The 26,302-nt window shown below is 38.3% G+C and overlaps 5 protein-coding genes across 7 annotated transcripts; all 5 read left to right on the forward strand.

Moving 5' to 3' along the window:
- The first annotated feature begins 413 nt into the window (after nt 1–413).
- On the forward strand, nt 414–5,680 carry LOC114412586. Of its 3 annotated transcripts, none has more exons than XM_028376540.1 (3): nt 414–538; nt 1,474–1,632; nt 3,121–5,680. In XM_028376540.1, the coding sequence occupies exon 3, from the start codon at nt 3,462–3,464 to the stop codon at nt 5,379–5,381; it is 1,920 nt and encodes a 639-aa protein (XP_028232341.1). In that variant the 5' UTR covers nt 414–538; nt 1,474–1,632; nt 3,121–3,461; the 3' UTR covers nt 5,382–5,680. The 3 variants fall into 3 exon arrangements, with proteins under 3 accessions (XP_028232341.1, XP_028232340.1, XP_028232342.1); XM_028376539.1 differs by having other exon boundaries at nt 488–643; XM_028376541.1 differs by having other exon boundaries at nt 488–643; nt 3,151–5,680.
- A 117-nt stretch (nt 5,681–5,797) lies between these two features.
- On the forward strand, nt 5,798–8,372 carry LOC114412588 (putative protein TPRXL). Its single transcript, XM_028376543.1, has 4 exons — nt 5,798–5,929; nt 6,164–6,766; nt 6,965–7,024; nt 7,105–8,372. The coding sequence occupies exons 2-4, from the start codon at nt 6,167–6,169 to the stop codon at nt 7,468–7,470; spliced, it is 1,026 nt and encodes a 341-aa protein (XP_028232344.1). The 5' UTR covers nt 5,798–5,929; nt 6,164–6,166; the 3' UTR covers nt 7,471–8,372.
- Nucleotides 8,268–10,127, forward strand: LOC114412587 (15-cis-phytoene desaturase, chloroplastic/chromoplastic). The gene has a single exon (XM_028376542.1). The coding sequence runs from the start codon at nt 8,412–8,414 to the stop codon at nt 9,840–9,842; it is 1,431 nt and encodes a 476-aa protein (XP_028232343.1). The 5' UTR covers nt 8,268–8,411; the 3' UTR covers nt 9,843–10,127.
- Nucleotides 10,128–10,314: 187 nt separating this feature from the next.
- On the forward strand, nt 10,315–16,384 carry LOC114411316 (dynamin-like protein ARC5; the record flags this gene model as incomplete). The annotated part of the gene is made up of 13 exons (XM_028375033.1): nt 10,315–10,425; nt 11,047–11,180; nt 11,268–11,360; nt 11,513–11,576; nt 11,863–11,911; nt 12,063–12,145; nt 12,808–12,965; nt 13,055–13,115; nt 14,259–14,321; nt 14,692–14,792; nt 15,245–15,302; nt 15,503–15,835; nt 16,118–16,384. Coding segments are annotated over 13 exons (1,509 nt in total), but the record flags the coding sequence as incomplete, so codon positions are not given.
- A 4,520-nt stretch (nt 16,385–20,904) lies between these two features.
- On the forward strand, nt 20,905–22,617 carry LOC114411317. The gene is made up of 2 exons (XM_028375034.1): nt 20,905–21,734; nt 21,831–22,617. The coding sequence occupies exons 1-2, from the start codon at nt 20,905–20,907 to the stop codon at nt 22,615–22,617; spliced, it is 1,617 nt and encodes a 538-aa protein (XP_028230835.1).
- Nucleotides 22,618–26,302: the final 3,685 nt, after the last annotated feature.

Here is a 26,302-nt window from a genome sequence, read left to right on the forward strand (position 1 = left end):
GTCGTTGACTTCATGTACATCAATGGTCATGACCACGGTCGTGAAGCCACCGTTACCGCAGCAGATTACACCTCCAAAATATTTGTTCGACGTTGTAGACACGAGCGCGCCACGACAGCTCCTGTTTCCACTAATCCAAGACAAACACACAACCCCCACAGTGGACAAAGTACGAAAAGTCAAAACCACCCTTCGTTTCGACCGCACGAAACGCTGAACCAGGGGTAGAAACGGAATTTCACGGTGTATCCTTTTCGACCAAAAGTATGCATGCCCCGCCAGCATGTGACGCTTGTTCTGTCCACTTGCCACGAAGGACACTTTTGTCATTCCACAAACCCTCAAATCTTGATATTTTTATTTTATCGTTGGTACTCGCCGAAGAAAATTTCCATTAAAAAGAAAGAGAAAAAAAAAAAAAAAAACAGAGCCGCCCCTACTTTATTTATTAGCGTGGCTTTATTACGTAACGAGTTTCTCTCTGTCTGGCTCTTCTTCCCTTCACCTCTTCTTGTTCTTCTTCTTCTTCAATATTTCGGTATTTCCTTTGTCTTTTCTTCCTCTTCTTATTCTTCGTTAGTTTTCTAGTCTCAGGGGTTTTGAGGGGTTCTTGGATCTGGAAAACTCTCTCTAGTTTCCAGGGGTAAATGTTTAATCTGATTCAACTTTCGTTTCTCTGCCTCAATATTGTGTTTCTGTATTTTCCAATTGCTCTGTGATTCGTTGGTTTTTCGTGTTCTTTTTTATGCTTGTGTCGGTTGCTGCTGCTGCTATTTAATTGGTGTTTTTCTTATTTTTATGGAATTCAGGGTGTGGTAATGGTTTTTGAGTTGGGTTGGTTTCTTTGTGCGTGAGATGACACTCTTTTCTGATTTTGGTTGAGGGAGTTTGTCAGATTTGGTTTTTTGGGGGTCGCTCTCTCTGTTTGTTTGTGTTTTACTGGTTAGTTCAGTTAAAATTTCTTGAAATTATGATAATCTTCGATCTATTTGTGTTAATATTTTGCTTTGTTGTCTTGGTTTCTGATGTGGGTATGGTGCAGGCAACTGTTTATTCTTCCAGTTGATTGATTTTCTCTGCATATCACCTTGGCATTTTTTTAAACATATTTTCCTTCTTTTTAGTGTCTTCTTTAATTTAAGATTCAAAACAATGTGTGAATTTGTTGCCTTTTTTTTTTTTTTACTTGGATCTACTCCTCTGCATATCCCCTTATTGCTGATTCTCTCAACTCCTTATTCATCATATGTGCATATTGAATGCTAATATTTTTATGAGAGTGATGTATTATAAACATATATACTGGTTGTATATCTATCTTATGAACTTACCCTGATTTGAGTAATTGAAGCCTTGAAAGTAATGTAGCACAGTATGCTATGTTAGTTATTCTGCTCTAGATCAGAATTAAAATTTTTCTTTTACTTCCTAGCTTGAGGCTTGAACTGCTTGTTATGTTCTAAATTTATGCAGGAGCAACTCTACATATCTTTAGCCTCCTCTTATATATTTCGGAAGTTGGTTTCTGCTGGAAATTTTGCAAACAAATTCATATACTGAAAGGACTTTATGACTAGGGAGTTCTATACAACCAGAATCGGAATGGATCTGAGCACTATTGAATTGGCGAAGGTCAGAGAACTCCTTATGAATTATGATGTTTCCTGTTTCCTTTATTTTTCCTTGTTACAAGCTTTATTTTATTTTTATTTTTCTCTCTTTGATTCTGTTTCTAGTCAAAGCTATATTTAATATTCTCTTCTTAATAGATTTGAGGTTCTTTCTTCATGAAATGAAAACTTGGTCTTCTGTCCTGATCTTCTTCCCTTTGTATTTTCTCTTTTAATATTTCTTTTTCTGGTCACATACAGCAGTTTTTTGTTTTCATTTAATTCTTGCTAATCAAAATTTCAATCTTTTTTGGCTGAGAATGCTTATTACAACTTTATATCTTTTGATGGGTATCTCTTCATAGGCTAGTGAAATTCAATGTGCCCCATTCTACAATTAATTTTTAAATATTTTTATTTTCTGATTAAGATTTGTGACTGTCTATGCATTTGTTGGAGACTTGGAGACCTTCTGAGGTTCTTGCATACTCCAAGAGCAATGCATATGAAAGTCCAATACTTTAATTGTGATCTGATGGCTCAAATTTGGTATACGTGCCACTTGTCACTTGCTAATTAACCAGGTGCCATACTTTTTGAGGATCAAAGGTTTTCAGATTTTCTTGCATCTTGTTTTTTTATTTTTGATATGTTAAGTAAAACCTCTCACAATCAATGCTATGTGTGAGACATGATGGAAACATGAGAAAATATGAGAAAAAACATTTTTCCATGAAATATTTTAACAAAATTATGGAGAATAGTAGGAATTTCCGATTGGAATAACTGATCTATCTCTCACAAAATCAATTCATACTTGCAGCCTGTCACTGGTTATCTTTTATTTGGATGCTATCTTGATGTAAAAAGATTGCATAAGATGGTGTCTTTTCATTATAGTTAAGATAATTTTAATATATCTTTACCTCAAACAATTACTTCAAAATTAATCACCCCTGAAATCAACATCCATGCTAAATATCAGTCAAATTTTTCAATCATTTGAAAATAGAAAATAAAAAATAAAACATGAGGTCAAATAAAAATTGGTCTTCAATTACAATACCACATGTCTTTTACATAGCTTCTTTACCAAGAAAAATAATATGAAATTGTTATATGAAAAATCAAACCTAAAAAAACATGTAGCTTTCATTTCATCAAGCTGATCAAAATATGTGAACCAGATAAACATTACAAAACAAGTTTCAAAGATTGTTTATGCAGTTTTTCAAGCATTCAACCTTCATAAAAATAGGAAAGGGTGTCTAAGTGCCACACATACTTCCTATGCCTTTTCTCACTAATATGTTTGTACCGTCTCCCTTCTGATGTGTTATTTCATTAAATTGGATTTTTTTCTGCTTATGTTAGGGGTGAGACATGAAAACTTGACATTTCATTTTTATTTTTTTAATCACATGAACCCGTGCATTGTGGGTTAAAAAATAGTTTTTCTTTTGAGTATTAATTGATTTATTAATAACTTATTTCCTTATCTCTTTGTCAGGGCTAATGAAGCTTAATGGTTTATTCACAGGGAGCACGAGAAGCTCCAGAGAACTCTTTACATCATTATTAAGCAGTCTTATCAAAGGTTTCTTTCCAAGAGATGTTATAAGATATAATTGGTAAAATTAAGTTTATTGAAAGATTTTGCGAAACTTTGCCTGGGATATAGTGAAAATGGACAGATCAGATACATCAGGCTTTGTAAGTGGTGGAAGCTGTATATTGGAATTTGTTTTTCTAGCCTTAAAGTTCTGGTAGTTATGTGAGTATTGTAGCAGCAAGTGGTGAACTGTTCTGCTACTTCAACCCTCTATAGCTGTAGTGCACAACATCTGGATAATGGATTTGAACATGAAATCTTTACTGTCTCCTCATGATACTGAACTTAGGAAAGATGACAACTTCGGTGATACTAAATTATGCTTGAATGGCATTGGCTTTGGAGAAACAAATAAGACTAGTTATACATGTACCAGGAGCAATCTTGGGATGAAGTTTTCCAATGCTTCTGATGATGGCTGCAGATTGGTTCTGGGATTGGGCCCAACCCCTATGGCATATGTCGATGACTACAACAATTTGGGGTTTAATATGAAGAAAAACTCAGCCAACCTTTTTACTCAGCATGTGCCATCTGAATGTGAATCAATCCTTCAACTTGGCCTTTCGGGTGTAACAAATGAGGCCTCAAGTGTGCTTGACTGCTCAGGTTCAACTGAGACTGATGTGAATATGTCATGTTTCTCAAGCCAAACTTCTTCAGAAAATTATTATTCAAGGATTCCTGTTGTTGATGAGGGTTCTACCTCAGCAAAGAAATCAGGCGGCTATATACCATCACTTCTTTTAGCTCCAAGAATGGATAACACTGAAAGTTCGGTGCAAACACAAGAATTAATTGTTGGAAGTAAACCTCAACTGTGCCCAGAACCATCCAATGCTGTAAATTACTCCCTTGGTACTGTATCTGGGCCCCAGGATACAGGGATAACTCCAGAGAACCGAACATGCAATCCTAAGAGATGTAGATTTTTTGGCTGTACGAAAGGAGCTCGAGGTGCTTCGGGGCTTTGTATCGGGCATGGTGGTGGACAGAGATGTCAGAAACCTGGATGCAACAAAGGTGCTGAGAGCCGAACTGCTTATTGTAAGGCCCATGGTGGAGGGAAGAGGTGCCAACACTTGGGATGTACTAAAAGTGCTGAGGGGAAGACAGATTATTGCATTGCACACGGTGGTGGTAGGCGATGTGGGTATCCAGATGGGTGCACAAAAGCTGCTCGGGGTAAGTCAGGACTTTGCATTAGACATGGAGGGGGCAAGAGGTGTAGAATAGAAGGTTGCACCCGGAGTGCTGAAGGGCAGGCTGGGTTGTGCATCTCTCATGGAGGTGGACGCCGTTGTCAGTACCAAGAATGTAGTAAGGGTGCACAAGGGAGCACTATGTATTGCAAAGCACATGGTGGTGGGAAACGATGCTCATTTGCAGGGTGTACCAAAGGTGCCGAAGGTAGCACCCCATTGTGCAAGGCACACGGTGGGGGGAAACGCTGCCTTTTTAATGGAGGTAGCATTTGCCCAAAAAGTGTGCATGGAGGCACAAACTTCTGTGTTGCTCATGGTGGTGGAAAGAGGTGTGCTGTTGCAGGTTGCACGAAGAGTGCACGTGGTCGTACTGACTGTTGTGTCAGGCATGGTGGGGGGAAGCGATGCAAGTTTGAAGGCTGTGGGAAGAGCGCTCAAGGGAGCACAGATTTCTGCAAGGCACATGGTGGGGGAAAGCGATGTAGTTGGGGAGATGGAAAGTGTGAGAAATTTGCTAGGGGAAAGAGTGGACTCTGTGCTGCTCACAGCAGCTTGGTGCAAGAGCGGGAAATGAACAAGGGCAGTCTGATTGCACCCGGACTTTTCCGTGGTCTTGTACCTTCTGCTTCCACGGCCTGTAGCAGTTTTGAGAACAATTCTTCCTCAGGCGTCAGTGTTCTGTCCGACTCCTACGATTCCGTGGAAACTCCAGCAAAAAGACAGCACCTGATACCCAAGGAGGTGTTAGTTCCGCTCTCGATGAAATCACCGTCTTATTCAAACTTCTTGGCTGCCAAGAAGCCAGACCAAGACAGAAACTGCCAAAGCTCGGCTGCTGGCTGCAGCAGTGCTCAGAAAGGCCTCGATTTTAATCTACCGGAGGGCAGGGTCCACGGCGGCGACCTCATGTTGTATTTTGGAGGGAATCTCAAAAATGCACTCGACGGCATCTGAAATGGGGGAGGGAGCCTGGTGTCTCGCAAGTTGTAGATTCATTTTAGGGATTAGGGACCATTTCCATCATGGAATTGTGCATAAGGCTTTGTTGCTGCTTGTTCAATAACTTTGTGTATAGTTGGGTGTTGATTATTATTAGCCATTAGGCTCTTATTGTTCGTAGTGCTTTGTCTGGCTTTCATTATTCAATGTATAAGGTGGCAACGTTCTTGAAACCAACCAAGTCCACTTCCACAAACAGCGTCATTCTAAGATGGTGGACTTGCTGCAATTGAATGAATCATTGTATTCTTAAACCTCTAGTTTTATTGTTTTAAAATAAAAGCAGTGAAAACTGAAAGACCACATCTGCGTTGTGGCCTTCGTTTCACAAAGTATAAATTAGAGGCTTCTCTGAGAATGATTCTTACACTAAAAAAGTAGCGCCTCTTCCGATTCCCTCATTTTTCCGTTTTTCTCTATGCAGAAGAACGTAAGCAACGCTGGAATCGCACTGAATAGCCATTAGTGCGTTGCGTGTAATATCTCTCCGATTCTCTTTCTCCGTAAGTTTTTGTTCTCTGCAAGTTCGTGCATTGATTCAAGCATTTTACTCTTTAGATAGTATTGATATATACTTCACACCGAATCGATTCTGTAATTTTGTCAGAAATTAACGAAACTAGCGTTTGAATTTTCGTTTAAAAGAAAGCACAATCGCGTTCGGAAAAATCATTCCGCGTTGTGATTCGAACGATAAAGCTTTCGTCGTAATAGCTTCGTGTTCTTCGTGTTAATAGGCGATGGAAAGGAGCAATAGCAAGAAGAAGTCCCTGAAGTCGAGGCTTTCGAACGAGAACGTTCCTCCATTGCAGATCGATTCGGAGGAAAGAAGAGGACGCTATCTCCAACCAACCGCGATGAGTCCACGGTTCCAACCGTACGCCGAGAACATCGACGCCGGTTCGCCGCTCACGCGCCACCTCTTCGCCGGATCTCCGCTCTCCGGCAAGGTCGCCGGCGACGGCGAGGCCTTCATTTCTCCGAAGTTCGGCGCCAGGACAGCGAAAGCGCTTCAGTACTGCGGCACTAGTTCGGGAGGAAGCAGTAGCTTCTGTTCTCGCGGTTGGTTGACGTCTTCGCCGCTTTCGTCACTCGAAAACATGGAGATTGCGCCGCTCAGGTCGCCTCCGGTGTACCGAACGCCGTCGACGGGGGACGATGACGTCATCGTGATGGATGCTATTCTCGTGAGGCCGGTGTCCGGAGGAACGAGCGGAAGGTCTTCATCTTCCTCCAGCCGCGGTTCGTCCTCTTCGTCGACGGCGAAGAGCGTGTTCAAGACGGAGATTTGCAAAGCGCGGGAAGAATCTGGTAACAGTCGCTACAACTCCAAAAGCCAGGTTCGCGCCATAACCATACTATTACGAATTTAAAGTCGGGTATTTTCTCCATCATATAATAATGAATCTTTTTAAGAATTTGAGTTAGCTAAATTAAATTTTTTGCCTAGTCATTCATTGCAAACATCTACAAAGTCAATGGGTAATAAATTGCCTGTCTTTGGTATTTGATAGCCTAAAGGTATCAATATCTTGTAGTATGGACGCGTACCAGAAGAGGATCGTAGCATTATATTGGCCAGGAAAAGAAAATCTGAGGTAAGCTATCAAAAAGATATCCTTCAATATAATAAAATACACCTAATCAGCAATTGAGTATTTCTTCTTGAGTTATGTAGGCAGAGACAAGCAGCTCATCTGTTGGAGCAGAATCAAGCACCCATGGCCCAAGCAGCGATGTTCATCAGCAGTATGCAGCAGCTGAATCTGATCCCGCAGTCTCAACATCCCAACCAACTTCAGCCGAATCTGATCATGAAGTCACTACATCCGAACCAACTTCAGCCGAAACTCATGATACCCTTACCGATTCCAACACTTTCAATGACTGGTCACCCCTAGATGATGGCATTGAGGTTGTTCTGCTAGGTTCAGATAAAGCTCCATCAAGGGAACAAGTTGATGTTCATATTTCTGGGATTCAGCATGGCTGGACTGGTAAAAGGAGACTACTAGTGTTTGAAGCAATTTGCAAGGGGGATTGATTCCCATTATTGATAGTACGCATCTTCACTGATGGAAGTTACTCAAGAGTAAAACCATAGTTTTTCTTCTTCTGCCATTTGAATAATTTTCCCCAATTTTAAAATAAATAAAGTCATATTTGGGGCGTTTTGGAAGAGGGCGAGCCCTGGTACAGCGGTAAAGTTGTGCCTTGGTGACTTGTTGGTCATGGGTTCGAATCCGGAAACAGCCTCTTTGCATATGCAAGGGTAAGGCTGCGTGCTCCAGTGCACTGTAACCCTTTTTTGCGATTATGTCTATCTCCTCCTCTGGTAGGACCAGTTTTGTTGTTTAGGGGCTAACTAGGCCCCTCCTTTATACCATAAAAAAAAAGAAGGTATAACCGTGGTGACAGATAATGACCTGTGTAGTTGTGCATACATTTCAGAATAATTACATGATACTAAGAAAAACAGAATTGGTAAGTTCTGGTTTTTTGATTGAATACCTTTCTAGATATGAGTAGGCATTAGATTAACTCTTTGTAAAAAAAATAAAAAAAGCATTATATTAACTTGTACTTTGGAGCTGCACTAGCTTCCCCCCAACCCTAAATTAGTCAAAAATTGAGGAATGTCACAACAGAACTATTAGTATCCTAGGGTGGCTTCTATCTTATTTATCCAATCAATTTCCCTTCCAATCATCTCCTTCCACGTGTCAAGGAAAAGGGAACTCAAGGGGAGAATATTGTGACATGTCTTGTTTGTGATATTCTTAAATATTAAAAACCACACTTTTTTTTTTTGTACCCATGATAATACTAATATCTCACGAGTGATTGCACTCTAGTCCACGTAAAAACATGGCATCACCATCTCCACCAAAACCAATCGAAGAGCCACGCCCACCAGAATCAAACCCCTCTAGTGAAAAAAAAAAAGGCCTTGATCATTAACCAAAAAACCTTATCCAAACTCCAATGACTACAATCACCCTCTCCCTCCCTTGCACAAACCCCTACTTCCTCTCTTCTTCTCCAAAACGATTCAGATTCAACACCCAATCAGCACAACTTTCCCCTTCCTCCTCCTCACCTCTCCAATCCCCACCACTCCCCAAAACCACCGGAGTCATCGTCATCGGCGCGGGCCTCGCCGGACTCGCCGCCGCCACCCACCTGAACTCCCAGAACATCCCCTTCCTCCTCCTGGAAGCCTCCGACGCCGTCGGAGGCCGCGTCCGCACCGACATTGTCGACGGCTTCCTCCTCGACCGCGGCTTCCAAATCTTCATCACCGCCTACCCGGAAGCCCAAAAGCTCCTCAATTATCAATCTCTCAACCTCCAGAAGTTCTACTCCGGCGCCCGAATCTTCTACGATGGCCAATTCCACACCGTCGCCGACCCTCTCCGCCACTTCTGGGACTCCGCGAGGTCCCTCACCAACCCAATCGGATCCCCCCTCGACAAGCTCCTAATCGGATCCACCAGAATCCGCGCCCTCGTCAAATCCGACGAAGAAATCCTCACCGCAGAGGAAGTCCCCACAATCGAACTACTAAAAAAACTAGGGTTTTCCGATTCCATCATCCGAAGATTCTTCCGTCCGTTCTTCGGCGGAATCTTCTTCGACCCTGACCTGGAAACGACGTCGCGCTTGTTCAATTTCATCTTCAAATGCCTCGCCCTCGGAGACAACACTCTTCCAGCGAGGGGCATATCGGCGATCCCGGAACAGCTGGCGGCGAGGTTGCCGTCCGGTTCGATCCTGCTCAACTCCAAGGCCGTTTCGGTCGACCTCGATAATTCCGATTCGCCGCTCGTGAGACTCCAAAACGGCGACGTTTTGAAGAGCGAGCTAGGAGTCATAGTAGCGGTTGAAGAACCAGCAGCAGTTCATTTATTATCTGGAAGAACCGGTCCGGTTCCTAAAAAGCCGGTTCGAAGCACGGTCTGTTTGTACTTCACCGCGAATCGGGACCAGATCCCGGTACCTGACCCGGTTCTGTTTCTGAACGGGTCGGGTAAGGGGATTGTGAACAACATGTTTTTCGTCACGAACGTGGCTCCGTCGTTTGGCCCACCCGATAAAGGCCTTGTATCAGTGTCACTAATAGGGCTCTTTGAGGGCGTGTCAGATGAAGAGCTTGTGGGTAAAGTGGTTAATGAGCTTTCGGGTTGGTTTGGGGAGAAAATGGTTTCGAAATGGAACCATTTGAGGACTTATCGAATCGGGTTCGCACAGCCCAATCAGTGCCCGCCCACGGATCTGAAGAAAGACCCGAGAGTTGAGTCGGGTTTGTATGTGTGTGGGGATCATTTGACCTCTGCCACGTTTGATGGTGCTTTGGTCTCTGGGAGGAGGGCAGCAGAATCCCTATTGAAGGATAGAGCCCTCACTGCAGCTTAACAATTATCTACTTTTGTCAAACTGGGTGCATAATCAATTTTCATCTATAATATGTTTTTTTTAGGACTAATTAGCATAGCATGATTTTTAATTGCAACATATTTTTCTTTCTTTCTTTCTCTTTAGCTAATTAATTGTTATCTGTTGTATCGGGATCCAACTTATTCCGTATGATCAAATTGTAGAAATAAATATCATGCGGATCCAGGATCCCGTCGCCAGTAATTGATGTATATCCATGTACTACGGTTTTCATGTATGCTTCACGAATTAATTTACTTGCAATGGTCATTCAAATAAGTATGGTTTGTGTAATTCTAAAAATGAAAAAAAAATTGAGATAACAACTATACGAAAAAGAAAACCTTTCTTCTTTATAGTAATTCCCATGATGCAATCAAAACTCATCATTAATGATAAGTAGGGACAGTAAAGGGGGTCAGAAACAAACGAAACAAAAAAACAATGATGTCATCGTGATGGCTGCATTCTTGGTGATTCTCCGTTCTTCGCATCAGTGCCTTCTGGAGGAGTTGGGTGTGGAAGTGGTTATCGCTATAGCTCCAATGATGAGTTCAAACAGGTTAAGCCTATGTCCCTTTTCCCTTCATAGGATCTGTTTGGCTAAGCTTCTTTAGAAGTACTTCTAGGAGAAGAGAATGAGATGAGTTTTTCAATATGCTAAAATGAGTTTTCAGCTAGCTAACCATTAGCTATTTTTTATTTTTTATTTACAACCATTAGCTAATTTGTTGAAGCTTTCTCGTATAGCTTCTCTAAAAGCTTGTTTCCCTAGGATTTCTCATGTCCTCTTCAAGTTGCTTTTCATTTTTGTTTCATTTTAATATTCTGCGTGTCAAGTATGTTGTTGTGCATTTTCTGTTCATTATTTATATTGCTTTCTGTTTTTTTTATTACTTTGTTTTACATGCCTATCGAATGGCTAAAATTATGAAACAGTGGATAATGTGGTAATAGAGGACTTAAATTGCAGATCGTGATACCCAAGGGACTAAAATCAATTAAGACAAATAATAAATAAACAGAACAAAGCCACTGTCTTAGACCTTTGTTTTCATTCTTTATTTGTTTGTAAATTGTAATTCCCTTGGAGGAATTCATAATTTATGAGTTAAGAGTTTGGTGCTTTGGTAACTTGAGAGTTTCATTTCCTTGACCTATTTAGTTGTACTTATGGATGCAGGCAGTTTGCTTCAGAGAGATAGAAGATGTTGCATCTTTGGAGGAGAAGTTGGGCAGGGCATTGTCAAAGCAGGAAAGGAGTAGGATAGGCGTGAGCAAACTTAGGCTTTTTCTGGAAGAATTACTCCAAAAGAGGTTCTTATACATTAGATTTTGTTTTTATGTTTGTCTGGTTATTTTTTTTATGTTATATGGCTGAGCCCTTAATAATGATCCTGCTAGGTATATAAGTAATGTACCTTTGATCATTCCACTTCTCGAGAAGGAGTACTGGACTGTGACAAGGAAATTAAGTGACATTAATCAAGAATTGAGGTATGTATTAAAGTTAAAACTATTTCTGTTGTACTTGATCTGCATAGCAAGGGACAAGGATGATAATTATTATTTTTTCAATTCTTTAAATTTAAAACTGTTATCTATCTTCCTTTCATCAGTTGTTTTATTCTTTTTTCACATTTACACAGCACACTTGATGAAGCCAAACTGAAGGAGAAAGGAAGAGCCTTCCATGATATGTTCTTGACCAAGGTTTCTTTGTCATACATTCATTTTTATTCTCGGTATCTGACCCTTCTTTATTGGGTAAATTTACTGTGTTGGTGGATATTAGAAGTTCCACCAAGGGAAGGGGCATTTAATCTGGGGATGTTTAGCTTGTGGAGTGGAACTGTTTGTCTGTCTTATTCTGTATGGACTTGCATATGCATGCTTTTAATTAATTTCTTTCAGCTGTTTGAATGCGTACACAGTGCTTGAACCTTGAAGATGTACTCCTATATTTTCCTCCCTCACTTGCATATTTTCTATTATGCAGCTGTCATTGTTGCTTAAAGGGACAGTTGTTGCACCTCCTGATAAGTTCGGTAAATCTCCTATTTTTCACCGTAGCTCTTTTTTATGGATAAGCTATTGAACAGTAGATAATGCACAATAATTGAAAAGCAAGCTTACTATGTTTGGACCCCTTTCCCTTGGCAAATAAATTGCTCGACTTTTTATTTATTGTTTTTACAGGTGAAACACTGCAAGACGAGCGAATTAATGGAGGTGCATTTATCGGAGCTGATGGTGTTCAGTTCCCTCACAAGCTAATACCTGTAAGTTTTGGCCTACTCTTTACTGTACTTATGTGCTGCCTTAGTCTTTCATTGTAGAGGATAACAAGCTACTACTCTTGATTTTACTATTTTCCCTTCTTATTAAGAACACGCATAGTTGCCATTTTCTTTTTCATTTGGATGATGATTTCATTTAACTTATGCTGTTATGTCTGTTAATTACTAATTTTGTAAGAGTTTTATATTTGTGTGTGGGTGAAAATTTTCTCAGAATCTTGTAAAGCAAACATATGATGATACAGGCCTAAAGCCTACCGTTACTAAGGTGTATGTTGGGAGAGTTAAAAGGAGCAATGCACCCAGGAGAGAAAATGGCTCAACTAACTGCCTAGTTGGCAGTAGATGGGAGGGAGTGTGTGGGGTATATTTGTTACAGAATTGAGGTATAAGCAGGGAAAGGGAGGTAGAGGGGAGGGGAGGCTGGAATTTGGAATTGGGACCTTGGCGAGATTAAGCCTCTTGAATTTCCTAAGAATTGTCTTCCTTCTTGCTGCTACTGAAACACTTCTATACACAGGTTTCTGATTTCGTTGGTCAGGCCTGTATGCATAAATAATAAATAATACATACATTTCACAGTCTTGTATTTTCAGTTTACTTTGTCTCTGTAATCTGACATGCTAGTTTATACACACATACAGAATGCAGGGATGCGTCTTTATGGTGGTGCACAATATCATCGGGCAATGGGTGAATTTCGTTTTGTGGTTGGAGGAATCAAGTGTCCCCCAATTACTCGGGAAGAAATTGTAAATGCATGTGGAGTTGAAGATATTCATGATGGAACAAACTACTCTAGGTAATTCTGTGTGTTTTACCTATTCATTCTTGTATACTACTAATTGTTAAATATTATATATTAAAATAATTTTTATTTTGAGTAACCAGGACTGCTTGTGTAATTGCTGTTGCAAAGGCTCGTGACACATTTGAACCTTTTCTTCATCAGGTGATTAATGCTCTAAAAATGAATATATTGCGGTCAATTTCCTTCTTTAATTATTTTAATTCATTAGAAATTCAAGTCAACTTATAAGACCGATTGACGGGAAAAGATATAGACTTAGCCCCTGGCATATTGATTTTGGCTAAAAGATCACAGATATGCTTTGGGTGAGAAATAATGAACCATCGGGCTGAGATTTAACTTCAATGCCCAGAAAATAATCCAAATCACCAAGTTCCTTGAGAGAGAATATAGAATTAAGCTGAGAAATTAAGCTTTGAATCAGAACAATATTGTTCTCAGTGACTATAATGTCATCCACACACACCACGGCATAAACCACTGCAGACCCCTTAGAGTAGACAAACAAAGATAGTCCCCAATGAGTCCTTTGAGTCTAGTGAGTCTTTTTTCTCTTCCCCTTGTCTCTCTTCTAGTGCATGATTTAACATCTTCCTTTGGCATTGTGATACGGTGAGAGTAGTAATGCCAAAGGAAGATGCTAAATGAGAGACATTACTACCGACACCATATCAGAATGAGAGTCTTTTTCTCTTCTTGTCTCTGCCATATCACAATGCCAGTAGAGACCTCAAAATTAAGTATGAAGTTCTAATGAAGCTGTTTTTTTTTGCAACAACAAAGTCATCAGTAGCATTGCTCATAACCTGGCTTAGCATGATAGGGCAAAACATATCAAAATAGACCGACACTGAATTAAGGAAAAGTTAGACAATGGCCTTATTGAGATAGCATATGTTCCTTCTGGAGGTCAGTTGGCAGATGTTCTAACCAAGGGACCTGCAGAACAATTTCGAGATCTTACCAGCAAACTGGGAATGATAGATATTCATTCTCTAGCTTGAGGGAGAGTGTTGTTACATGTATACAATATTAAACACGTGCATCATTTATTTTTAGTACTGATTTAATAAGATTTATTCTTTCATTTGATTGATTGGTCAAGGTTTCCTTATTTATAGTAATCATGTTTGATTTGATGTCCATAATTCTAGCATAGTTTTTACTATCAAAGCTGTATAAATAGTGATCCTTGTTGTACTCTTTGAATTATCAGAAAATAATATTCACTTTTCCTCATATTCCAAGTCTAATTAATTGATTAATTCTCTATTCTTGACACAGTTGGGGTCCAGGCTGTTGTATATACTTAAGAGATTGCTTCCGATCTCTGTTTTTCTTCTTCAGGTATTCTCTTCGGATTTTTCTGTAAGATATAAAATATTTGAATCTTAGCGTAACAGCTTCAGCTTTTAGGATACCTAGTTCTTGACATGATAGCATCCATGAGCAAGTTGCCTAAAGTTTGATCCTTGCCACTATTATTCTAAATAAAAGTGTATTTTAGCACAAGGTAGTGGTGGGTCTGCTCATTATCAGTGATTCAATTCCGAAGGGCTCGTGCATGGGGTGTATATAGCTTATGCTTTCGAGATAGTTGGTTATTGAAATTTTTTATGAATCAGTTGTTTATGCTTTTGCAAATATCCTAAGTTTTGTACAATTATTAGTTTTTTATTTTCCTAAACTTATTTTATTTATATATTTTGTTTGACAGAAAGATTGTGAATATCTAAGTGGCCATGAGGTGTTCCTCAGGCGTGCTGCCTCTGCCTTCAACAACTTTGCAGAATCTACTGAAAAATCATGCCGTGAAAAGTTAACCACCACTTGTCCCCATTTGCTACAAATTTGTTTCTATATGGCAAATGAATTTTATAATGAAAAATAAATAAATAAATAATCATGACCTTAATTTGAGTATGAGGAATATGATGCATAGCTTAGCTTTTAAAAGAGTGTAATATATGGAATTCTTGCATTATATCATGATTTTTTGTTTTCATTTCATTTTTTTCACAGTCGTTCTTTTTTTATATTAGGGTGCATTATTCTTTCCCTTGATCATAAAAAATGAACTTGATTTATACCAAATGTGATGTGATAATATTGCCAAACTGAAATTTGCAACCATGAATCATATATGTTTCATCTTCGCATTCTCATCCATGATTTATCCCTTTTCTTTTTTCATACATGATACCTATTAAATATTAGTATTCCAGGTTGTTTATTTGCTTTTTTCTAAATTCCTTGCTTCTCTGCTACAGATGTATGGAGGACTTGGTGAGCACCACACGGTATGTTTCATGGCCTCTCCACAATAAGGTATTGATTTAAGGGACATTTGCAGAGACATGCTTTGGTATGCTGCATTTTGAAAGTATCTCGCTCCCTACTTTGAATTTTAGCTAGGCTCGTATGATTATATCCACCACTTAAGAGCAAAAGAGTAATATATTATTTGCTAAGCTAAGTTTTCATGGCTCATTTTATATCTCACTCTAGTGTGACTGTCAACATTGTAGAGTCGGGCTGGGTTACGTCTGTTCTTAGATTCTTTTGGTGGAACAGAACATTCCAATGCTTGTAATAATCCTACATCAACTGTTCTATCACAAACAAGTGCGCATGAGAAAGAAGACACAAAGTCACAACCGGATGTAAAACTCTGCCATGTAGCCTCTGGCACTGATTCTAGCTCATCCATTCAGACAACAGAAACAAAGCTTGCTGATCTTCTGGATAGTACACTCTGGAATAGGAGGCTTGCACCTTCATCTGAAAGAATTGTTTATGGCTTGGTACAACAGATATTTCATGGCATTAGAGAATATTTCTTGGTTTCCACAGAGTTAAAGGTCTCTGATGTTTCTTTTTTGTTCATTTATGCTTTTTTGTGGTTGGTATGTGAATTTCCTCCTGTCCTGCTTACATGTATTTTTTTTTTCCACTTTCAAATTTTGTTTGTTGTTCAGGTTGATTACAACTAACAACTACAAGACAATAATATGTCAAGACACTAACAATACACTAATTTGGGGCTATTGATTATTATGATAAAAAATCATAAATAATTTAGAATTCTCACTCCATTTTTTTCTTCTATCTTTTATGCACTGCTTATACCTAATATTTTTCAGTTCAATTGTTTCCTTTTGATGCCCATTGTGGACAAATTGCCTGCACTTCTCCGGGAAGACCTAGAATCTGCTTTTCAAGATGACCTGGATAATGTTTTTGACATAACCAATATGCAGCACTCATTTGGGCAGCAAAAGAGAGAGACAGAAATTGAACTGAAAAGGGTATTTCTTAATTCATATAACATGGTTTTCTCTTGAACAATTTCCAGATATGCCAACTTTCTCTTTGTTGTCCATAATGCTAAACTTTTTATGCTTGAATGGGTTTTCCACTCTTCAGACTGAAAGAAATGTTCTTGCTGTGATCTGACAAGTAGTATGCTGCTGGCTTAGATACGTTAGAGATGAGGCTGGATATGCCTATCCCCACATGATTATCATTGATGTCATGAAGATCAAGGTTCTGTATCCCGTCAAACTCTACGGCGAGGAACTGGGTTGAGAATTCTAGATTAGTTGTCACATTTGGGAGGCCTAAATATTGATTCACGAGACACCCTTTTGGTTCGTTGGTAGATATTAGGACGAATGCAAAGCCTTGTGCACCAAGTTCTGGGTACTTGGGAACAATGGAAAACACAAAGGTAGTGCTAAAGGTTGCAACAATGGATTTGTTTTTGCTAGATTTGAATGGCAAAGGAGATGGATAGAATGCATGGCCAAGGATTTTTGCGGAATCTTTTATCAAGGTAAGTATGCCGTTTGGCCTCACATAAGAAGCTCCATCTATTTTCTAGCCTGCTTGCTTAAACCCATGTTGCACAAAATTGATATCCGAGGATACAAAGCTCAAGAGAGAGTAAAGAACAACCACAAGGATGCCAAATGCATGCATTGCTATGTTTGTGAAGTTGGTTTTGGATGCTGAATAAGATAAGAATACTGCACTCAGAGAAAGGGATTATAATTTCTCTGGAGTTTTGGTGGTACTCAGCGTCGCCAGCATTGCAGAAAGAGCCTATAAATACTGCATTTGGAATTATATTCCTTGGAAGTTAGTATCATTTTTTTAAACTCAGAATGATATTAATGAAATAAACATAAAGAAATAACACATGTTTAATAACGTGATTATTATAGGATACCAGTAAAACATGCATGTGAGACTGCTTGAATAAAGATGAATGGACGAAGACCTTCTAAAACACAATTAACAGCGCGATTCAATAAATTTTAAAATGTACAAAATGATCATAAATTACTTATACAAATTTAACCAATCACGTTTAAATACTTATATAAACAAGATAAAGTCTAAGTGAGTGTCTAATACAATGTTACCACTCTTGTTATCTACTGTCACTCCTCTTCAATAATTTCTATTTTATTTTCTTAAAATACTCTTAATTAAAATTCATTTAAACTAATAGAGTGGTAAACTTTAAACTTATCACTTCTTGCAAATAATCTAAACCTCTCATTATCTAAAGATTATAGTAGTAATGTTATCCTCGCAAATGTTGTCATATGTATACATTAACACACCCTTCCATTATAGTCGATTAATAGTGTTGAAGAAGAAGGAAAAAAAAAAAGACAAAAAAAATCAAGATAAGTGGTAGTGACATTACAACATTCCCTAAAAAAGACATTAGAATATTACCTTCATACGTCGGCAGTTACAATCTTGAACATGATAAACATTGGATTAAATTTGTAAAAAAAATGTTATAACTCTTCAATTATTACCACCGGGGAGTGGCAGCTATGGAGCTTGAGTGAGAAGCCATGCACAAATGGGTTGGACAAGTTGATATTCAAATGTTGACCAAAAAAGGTGGTATTCACGTCATTTCCTTCAATGAATTGTTTCTCCAAATTCTCCTTTACAATTTTCTAGTCAGTTTCAACCTTTCAACCTTATCCATATAAGGCAGCTAAATGCCTAAATCGATAGCAATTGGATATTTATAGTAACAAGTTACAACTTGTTTAGAAGGCTTTAATTAAGAATAACGAGAACACTGTGGAATGAGAGCTATATGAGCAAATTAGGCTACTTGAGACAAATTATTGCTTCTAATTGCATGATCAAGTTGATATTTGCATGATTACAAAAGAATAATGATTGAAATCATCTTCTATGTTCCAATTTACAACTAATGCCAAACGCATAATTATAATTATTAAGTTCAAATCAGATAGCCTTTTCATTGCTTCAATGTGAAAGAGTAATAGCTGGCCACAACGTATAGCTTTTTGGATACAAATGGGCTACCGAGTTATAGAAACAAGAGTAATTAAATTTAACATTTAGACCCCACTTGGAAACTTTGAAGATTTCTAGGACGTTGAAAATAATACCCCATACTAAACAAATTCTATTTCTTCCAATTTCTCAATCTCAAAGCTCACATGAAACTTTATTCATGGGTTTCAATTCTTCCAACGCAGCTATTTAAAAGGCAAGATATACCTTTATCATCTATCAAGGCACAAATAGTACAAATGTGTTACTATATTATTTGATTACATTAATTTGCTGTGAAGTTAGCTAAATCGTAAGTAAATTTCAAATAATTTTTTTCATAAATACTTGTAAAACAGAAAATAAAAAGGAAGTTTTTCAGCTAAAATCAACTTTTTGCATAAGTTAATTTATAAAAATTATCTCATATTAATTTATAAATTTATTCAGATGAAAACTATGGAATCAAACTGATGTTTGAAAAAAAAATCATAAATATGATGAAATCACATGAAACCTCACAAGTAACTGAAAAAAAATATGATATTGGATTTTTTAATTTTTTGATTGCTTATCAGATTCTTTTTTCATGTAATTTTCATTATATTTATGACATTTTATGTTTAACATCATTTGGGTTCTATAATTTTCACTACATGAATCTAATATAATAAGTTTCACTTCTCAAATCAGTAAAAAAATGTTTCAAAATTGTGTCTCAAAATTGAAAATGATAATTATTTTGAAATGATTATTTTGATTCACTTTAAAAACACAAAGGATTAAATTAAAATTTTAAGAAATAAGGGACTAAAATGAAAAATATAAAGGACTAAAAGTATATTTTAGCTAAAAATATAAAAGTATGAGTAAAACTCTTTAAATAAGAAGTGATTCCAATAAAAAAAAATTTCTATTAATTTTCATCTAATAAGTGTATTAAAAAGAGTGTTAAAAAGTATACATTTTTAACATTTGTCAAACTTGAAACATAACCTCACAAACTTATTAGTAAATTTCTAAATTAAACTTATTAGTAAAAATTTTCATGTTCGGAATGAGAATCATGAATCTAGGGATCTGTTAGCCCATATTTTTTATGAGCTAAAAATATGCTCTAAATACGCATTAGATGTCGTCTTGAATTTTGAAGCGTATTAAAGAGCAAGAATCTTGTCAGATTCTGTTGAATCGAAAAGAAAGAAGAGTCTATTGAAAAGGATTCACAGGTTCAAGGAAGTATTTACAAAATACAAGGCTAAGACAAGAAAGAGGGCTTCGAACCATTGGGCGAATCGAGCTGGCGTATGGTCGAATCGAAGTCAAGGCAACAAGATTTCTGGACTTAGCGCAATTTCTGACAAAACTTCACAAAATTAGTTCGACTTCGAGCGATATGGATAACCGTTCTAAGGAGCAGTTATGTGCATGCAAGGTGTACGTAGCAGGACACTTGGCATTAGGATAGTGTTTCGACCGTTAGGGCAGTTTATTTTCGAATGTCTATATATAGCAGTTTTTTAGTCAGATTTCGAGGTCGCAAATCATTTCTACAAATCCTTATACACTCAAAGTACCCAGCGCAGAGAGAAACGAGTACGCAAGGAGAATGTATGATTGTGAACCATTTTAAGTTTCTGTAAACTTTACATTTCAAGTGCAATGCAATTTACGTTTCACTTTATAATTCCTGTCTTTCAAATGGTTCATTCGATCGAATGAACTCGCTGATCCTTTAAATTCTGCAATTTACTTTTCTCTTGTCAATTTACTTCCAGCATTTCGTTTCTTTCAAAGAACTTTACTTTCTACAAATTTCAAACCAATGAATGTTTGTTGCAACGATGAACATTAAAGGCTTTACATCTAATGTAAACACACAAATGGCATGCTCCTGAGATTCACTAGTTGATCTCGCAAGCAATTAACTTAGACTAGCGATTGTTTACCAAATTTCAGCGTAAACAAATTGGCACGCCCGGTGGGACCAGTCAATTGTGTGTTTCTGCTTTAAATTATTATTAAAGTTTTATTCAGTGCTGTTGGTTTATTGCAATCTTAATTGTTTTGATCTTGTATGCATTTAAGAAGTGGGAAATATGTTCCACACTTAACGGAATTTAAAACTCGTACAAGGATGGCTAGACCACCTCCAAATAATCAAAACAATGACCTTCCAAATATGGAGGGGCAACCAACGCAGACATCTGTCAATAATGCCAATATAAATTCTGGCATAAGAGCAATTCCTGACCAAACTGTTGGCACGATAAGTTCAACCGCTTCGACGGTTATGAATCAGACAGGGGTGACTTCTCCCATGACTAACATGACGTTGGCAAGTTCGACCACGTCAGCATCTGCTTTTGCCCCATGGAATAACCCCAGTTTAGGGAATCCCAGTGGAAGTCCTTTTCGACCGCTTCAAAACCCTCTATATGGCATGCCCACATCTTTGATGGCAGGGCTGCAAAACTCTCAACCAAATGTAGAAAATCTTAATATGTGCTCTCCATCAGGGTCTGTAGCGGGCAATCAAGGTAGGGTAATTCCTCAAAATTTAACCAATACATCCGTTTTGTCACTCAGACAACAAATGGATGAAAGTAACCATGATATGGTTAACATGTTAACACAACAAATAGGAACTGTCATTAACCCCTTAATTCAAAATACAAATGACAGTTACCAAATGTTAACAAATCAAATAAGTCGAATTGCTGACTTTTTTGGGGCACCACCCATACAGCAACCACCAATTCGACAGATCCAAATACAGGCGCCTGTCCAAGAGATACAGATGCCTAACAACCCAGGGATGCAAATGGCTCAAGCACCACAACCAGTGGCACGCATAGAGCCACCAGCCCAACAGGTCGAACCAAACCCTGGTATAGTATTGGTAAATAGAAACCAAAATGCTGATGAAGTAATAGGGAATGTTCAACAAAACCGTTTCGATAGGCAGAATAACCTGGCCCAAATGGTCGAAACAATTCTAGTACAGAATGGTTTGAACTTGGGCTTACACAGGCCCAATTTTGTGTCTCCATTATCTGAATATGTGTTACAGACAGAATTACCAAGGGGTGTGAAAATCCCTAAGTTTACTAAGTTTGCAGGAGAGACAAATGAGTCCACTATCGAACACGTTGCTAGATATTTGGTTGAGGCAGGGGACTTGGCTAATAATGAAAATTTAAGAATGAAATATTTCCCTAATTCCTTAACTAAAAATGCTTTCACATGGTTTACAACCCTTCCTCCTCATTCCATACATAATTGGAACCAATTGGAGAGGATTTTCCATGAGCAATTCTATATGGGACAGTCTAAGATAAGCCTTAAAGAGTTAGCCAGCGTTCGACGTAAGGCACCTGAATCAATTGATGATTATTTGAACAGATTCAGACTCTTAAAGGCAAGGTGTTTCACCCAAGTCCCTGAACATGAATTAGTCAAAATGGCTGCTGGTGGCCTAGACTATTCGATTAGAAAGAAATTAGATACCCAGTATTTAAGGGATATGGCTCAATTGGCTGATAGAGTTCGACAACTCGAACGATTGAAGGCTGAAAAGGCTAGAAATTCTAAGTTCCACAAGAAGGAAAAGGTTGCATATGTCGAAACCAATGACAGTGACCAGGAGTTCGATATTATTTATGAAGATATCGAAGACAATGAGGTTGATTTAGCAGAATTAAAACCTGGACCTCCTTATGTTTGTAAACTCCTTAGACCTTCCAATGGAAAAAACCCTGTTGAACCTAAAAATGATAAATTTGTGTCTAAAACTTATACATTTGACATAACTAAATGTGATGAAATATTTGATTTATTAGTCACAGATGGCCAAATTGTTGTTCCTAAGGGCTTGAAAGTACCCCCAATCGAACAACAGAAGAAAAGGGGTTATTGTAAATTTCATAATTTCCTTGGCCATAAAACCTCACGTTGTGTTCTTTTCAGGGATTTGGTTCAAAAGGCTCTCAACGAAGGGAGGCTCAAATTTGGTGAGAAACCAAAGGTTGCCCAGGCAAATGCTGAAACATCCAAAGCTGCTGAAACTCTCTATGCAGAGCCCCAAGAAATAATGATGGTCGAAGCAATGGAGTTGTCTCAGGTGCAAGTTCAGGGCATATCTGAAGAGGATTACAACGAACAAATGAAGGTTGTGTATCCTCAGGCTGAGGAGGATCTAATTGATTTCTTGAACAGATGCAAACTCGAAAGCAAGAGTGTGATGCTCTGCCCTCGCTGCAGTGCAGTATGTGATAGGGAGGCTACTGAGGGCCTCAAAAAATACTAAGTTGTTAACAAGGGGGCAAAACAGAACCAACGTTTTGATAAGGGCAAAAGGGTTATGGTGCAGTCGAACAGTAATCAGAAGTATGGTCGAAGGAATACTTTCGTTCCTCCTGGTTCAGTTCCGGTCGAAAAATGGATGCACCAGGGACTCATAAGGTTCAACGAAGGGGCCATGGAAGTAGGTGGTTCGAGTGGAACGAAGCAAATTGACCCACAGGAGGCTAATAGGTACTCTTATAGGAACAATTACAAAGGAAAGAATCCTATGACGAGGACCCAATGGCGCAGGTTCCAGCGTCAGAAGAAATTGGCCCAACAGAATCTGCAAACGGGCTGGTATAAAGAAGTGTCTAGGAGGCCAGTAAAAGAGAGACTTCTGCCTCCAGTGGATGAAGATAAGATGGAGGATGAGGATCTTCTGGATTCTGAACCAGACTTTGATGTTGTCTGTGTGGTATCTATCTTGCCATCTGAATATGATGTCCAGTCTGAGGTTACTGAGATCGAATGTGAGTTCGATCATTTTGATATGGCTGACCCAAAGCCAGTGTGCTACTATGTTATGAACAATGGCTGTGTGGAAGAACAATTAGCTTATTTCGAAAAGCCAGATTTTCGGATGAAAAGTCATCTCAAACCTCTTTTCATCAGGGCAAAAGTTGAGAATGTTGGAATTAACAAAGTGCTCATAGATGGAGGAGCGGCTATCAACTTAATGCCTCGATCTATGCTCTACAAGATCGGGAAACATGACACTGATTTATCTGCCCACAACATTGTGCTCTCTAATTATGAGGGCAAAACTGGCTATTCTTTGGGAGCCATTCAAGTAGATGTTGCTGTAGGCAGTATAGTTCGACCAACTTTATTCCTGGTGATACAGTCCAAGGCTAATTTTAACTTGCTATTAGGAAGGGAATGGATCCATGGAGTTGGGGCTGTGCCATCTACTCTCCACCAGAAACTCATTATCTGGAGGGAGGATGGGATTGTTGAAAATATAGAGGCAGATCAAAGCTTCTATAAGTTAGAGGTTGATAATGTTACTCCACAAACCTTTGACAAAAATTTGGCTAACATAGCACCTTGTGGTGACAAGGAGACTGCTTTCGAGCCAAGTGACAATGTTATCCACTCTGTCAAACTCCATCCTACCCATGGGTTTATATGGGAGAGGGAGGAAATTGATGTTGTTTCCTCTGAAGATGGAGTCATTCCACCAACTGGGTGGAATATATATGAAGATTAATATGACTGAGGCCACTGCATGGGCCAGAATTACGGCTTATATGGCCGAAAATAGACTAAATACGGCCCTTGAGGCTGAATCCCAACAAAATATGGCAGTTGAAGCCAAGATCGAAGATCATGAAAACAAAGAAATAAAGGATCGAAGACTGGACTGCATTTATGATGATGAGCCACTGGGTTTTGAGAAAAATCCCATAAGTGAGGCGCCAAAGATGCAGGCTCAAGATCCTTTGGAGGAGATCGACATTGGAGATGGCTCGATAAAAAGGCCAACCTATATCAGTGCCAATATCACCTCAAGTTTAAAAGAAAAGCTGGTGCCTCTTCTTAGAGAATTTAAAGACTGTTTTGCTTGGGATTACCACGAAATGCCTGGGTTAAGCAGAGAAATGGTCGAAATGAAATTACCTATTAAGGAGGGAAAAAGACCAGTAAAACAACTACCAAGAAGATTCGCACCAGAAATCATGTCCAAGATTAAGGAAGAAATCGAAAGGCTGCTGAGGAGTAAATTCATCAGATCTGCCAGGTATGTCGAATGGTTAGCAAATATAGTCCCTGTCATTAAAAAGAATGGAACTCTTAGAGTATGCATAGATTTTAGGGATTTAAATAATGCTACACCTAAAGATGAATATGCTATGCCAGTAGCAGAAATGTTGGTAGATTCAGCAGCTGGCTTCGAATTTTTAAGCATGTTAGATGGTTATTCTGGTTATAACCAAATATTTATTGCTGAAAGTGATGTGTCAAAAACAGCATTTCGATGCCCTGGTGCTTTAGGCACTTATGAATGGGTAGTTATGCCCTTTGGGTTGAAAAATGCTGGGGCCACTTATCAAAGGGCCATGAATTCCATGTTTCATGATTTTATTGACACATTTATGCAAGTTTATATTGATGATATAATCATCAAATCCTCCTCGGAAGATAGCCATTTGGATTACCTTAGGCAATCTTTCGAACGAATGAGGAAACATGGATTAAAAATGAATCCATTAAAGTGTGCTTTTTGTGTGCATGCAGGGGATTTCCTTGGTTTTGTGGTGCATAAAAAAGGCATTGAGATAAATCAAAACAAGACAAAGGCTATTCTTGAGACGAAGCCTCCTTCGACCAAAAAACAGCTTCAGTCTTTGCTAGGAAAAATTAACTTCTTGAGGCGATTCATCTCGAATCTAAGTGGCAAAGCTCAAACTTTTTCGCCATTACTTCGACTCAAGAAAGATGAACCATTCAAATGGGATGAAGAGCATCAAAAGGCTTTCGATGAAATTAAAGAGTATCTGATCAAGCCTCCTGTGTTAATGCCTCCTAGTCAAAACAAGACTATGAAGTTGTATATTGCTGCGTCTGACAAGACCATTGGTAGCATGTTGGCTCAGGAAGATGATGATGGCGTAGAGCATGCAATTTATTATCTCAGTCGTGTACTAAATGATGCAGAAACTAGATATACTGCCATAGAAAAACTTTGTCTTTGTTTGTATTTCTCTTGTGCAAAACTTAAGCAATATATAAAGCCTGTTGATGTTTATGTGTATTCTCATTATGATATTATTAAGCACATGTTGTCAAAACCTATTTTACACAATAGAATTGGAAAATGGGCTTTAGCATTAACAGAATATTCTTTAACGTACAAGCCTTTGAAATCTGTTAAGGGTCAAATTGTGGCAGATTTTATTGTAGATCACTCAGTGATCGAAATGCCGCAAGACTATGTCGATACAGAGCCTTGGATTTTGTATTTCGATGGTTCGAAACACAAACACGGAACTGGAATTGGAGTTTTAATAATATCCCCCAATAAAGTTCCAACTAAATTCAAATATAAAATCAAAGGGCTTTGTTCTAATAATGAGGCTGAGTATGAGGCTCTAATTGCAGGCCTTGAAATTTTAATTAGCTTGGGGGCAAGAAATGTTAATATAAGGGGTGATTCAGAATTAGTGTTGAGGCAATTAACACAAGAATACAAATGTGTTAATGAACACTTAGCAAAATATTTTGTTATGGCAAGTTCTCTTCTGAATCATTTCGATTTCATTAACATTGAGCATATACCTCGACAAGAAAACCAAGAAGCAAATGATTTAGCCCAAATAGCTTCAGGGTACAAAATGTCGAAGGAAAAGTTAACTCAGTTGATCGAAATAAAAGATAAACTGGTGTTACCAGAGCCATTAAGCACTAAATTGCCAATGCCAAAACTTGTGGGGGCAAGTACACCAAAAAATAATGAAGATGAAAGCATGGATGATCTCCAGGAAAAAATTCAAATTATGGCCATTGACAATATGTTAGATAATGATTGGAGAAAGTCCATTGTTGAATATTTGGAAAATCCAATAGGCAATGTGGCTCGAAAGGTCAAATATAGGGCTTTAAATTACGTGGTTGTGGGAAATGATTTGTTTAAAAAAACTGCAGAA

The sequence above is a fragment of the Glycine soja genome, chromosome 5, assembly GCF_004193775.1.
Source record: "Glycine soja cultivar W05 chromosome 5, ASM419377v2, whole genome shotgun sequence".
NCBI classification, from domain to species: domain Eukaryota; kingdom Viridiplantae; phylum Streptophyta; class Magnoliopsida; order Fabales; family Fabaceae; genus Glycine; species Glycine soja.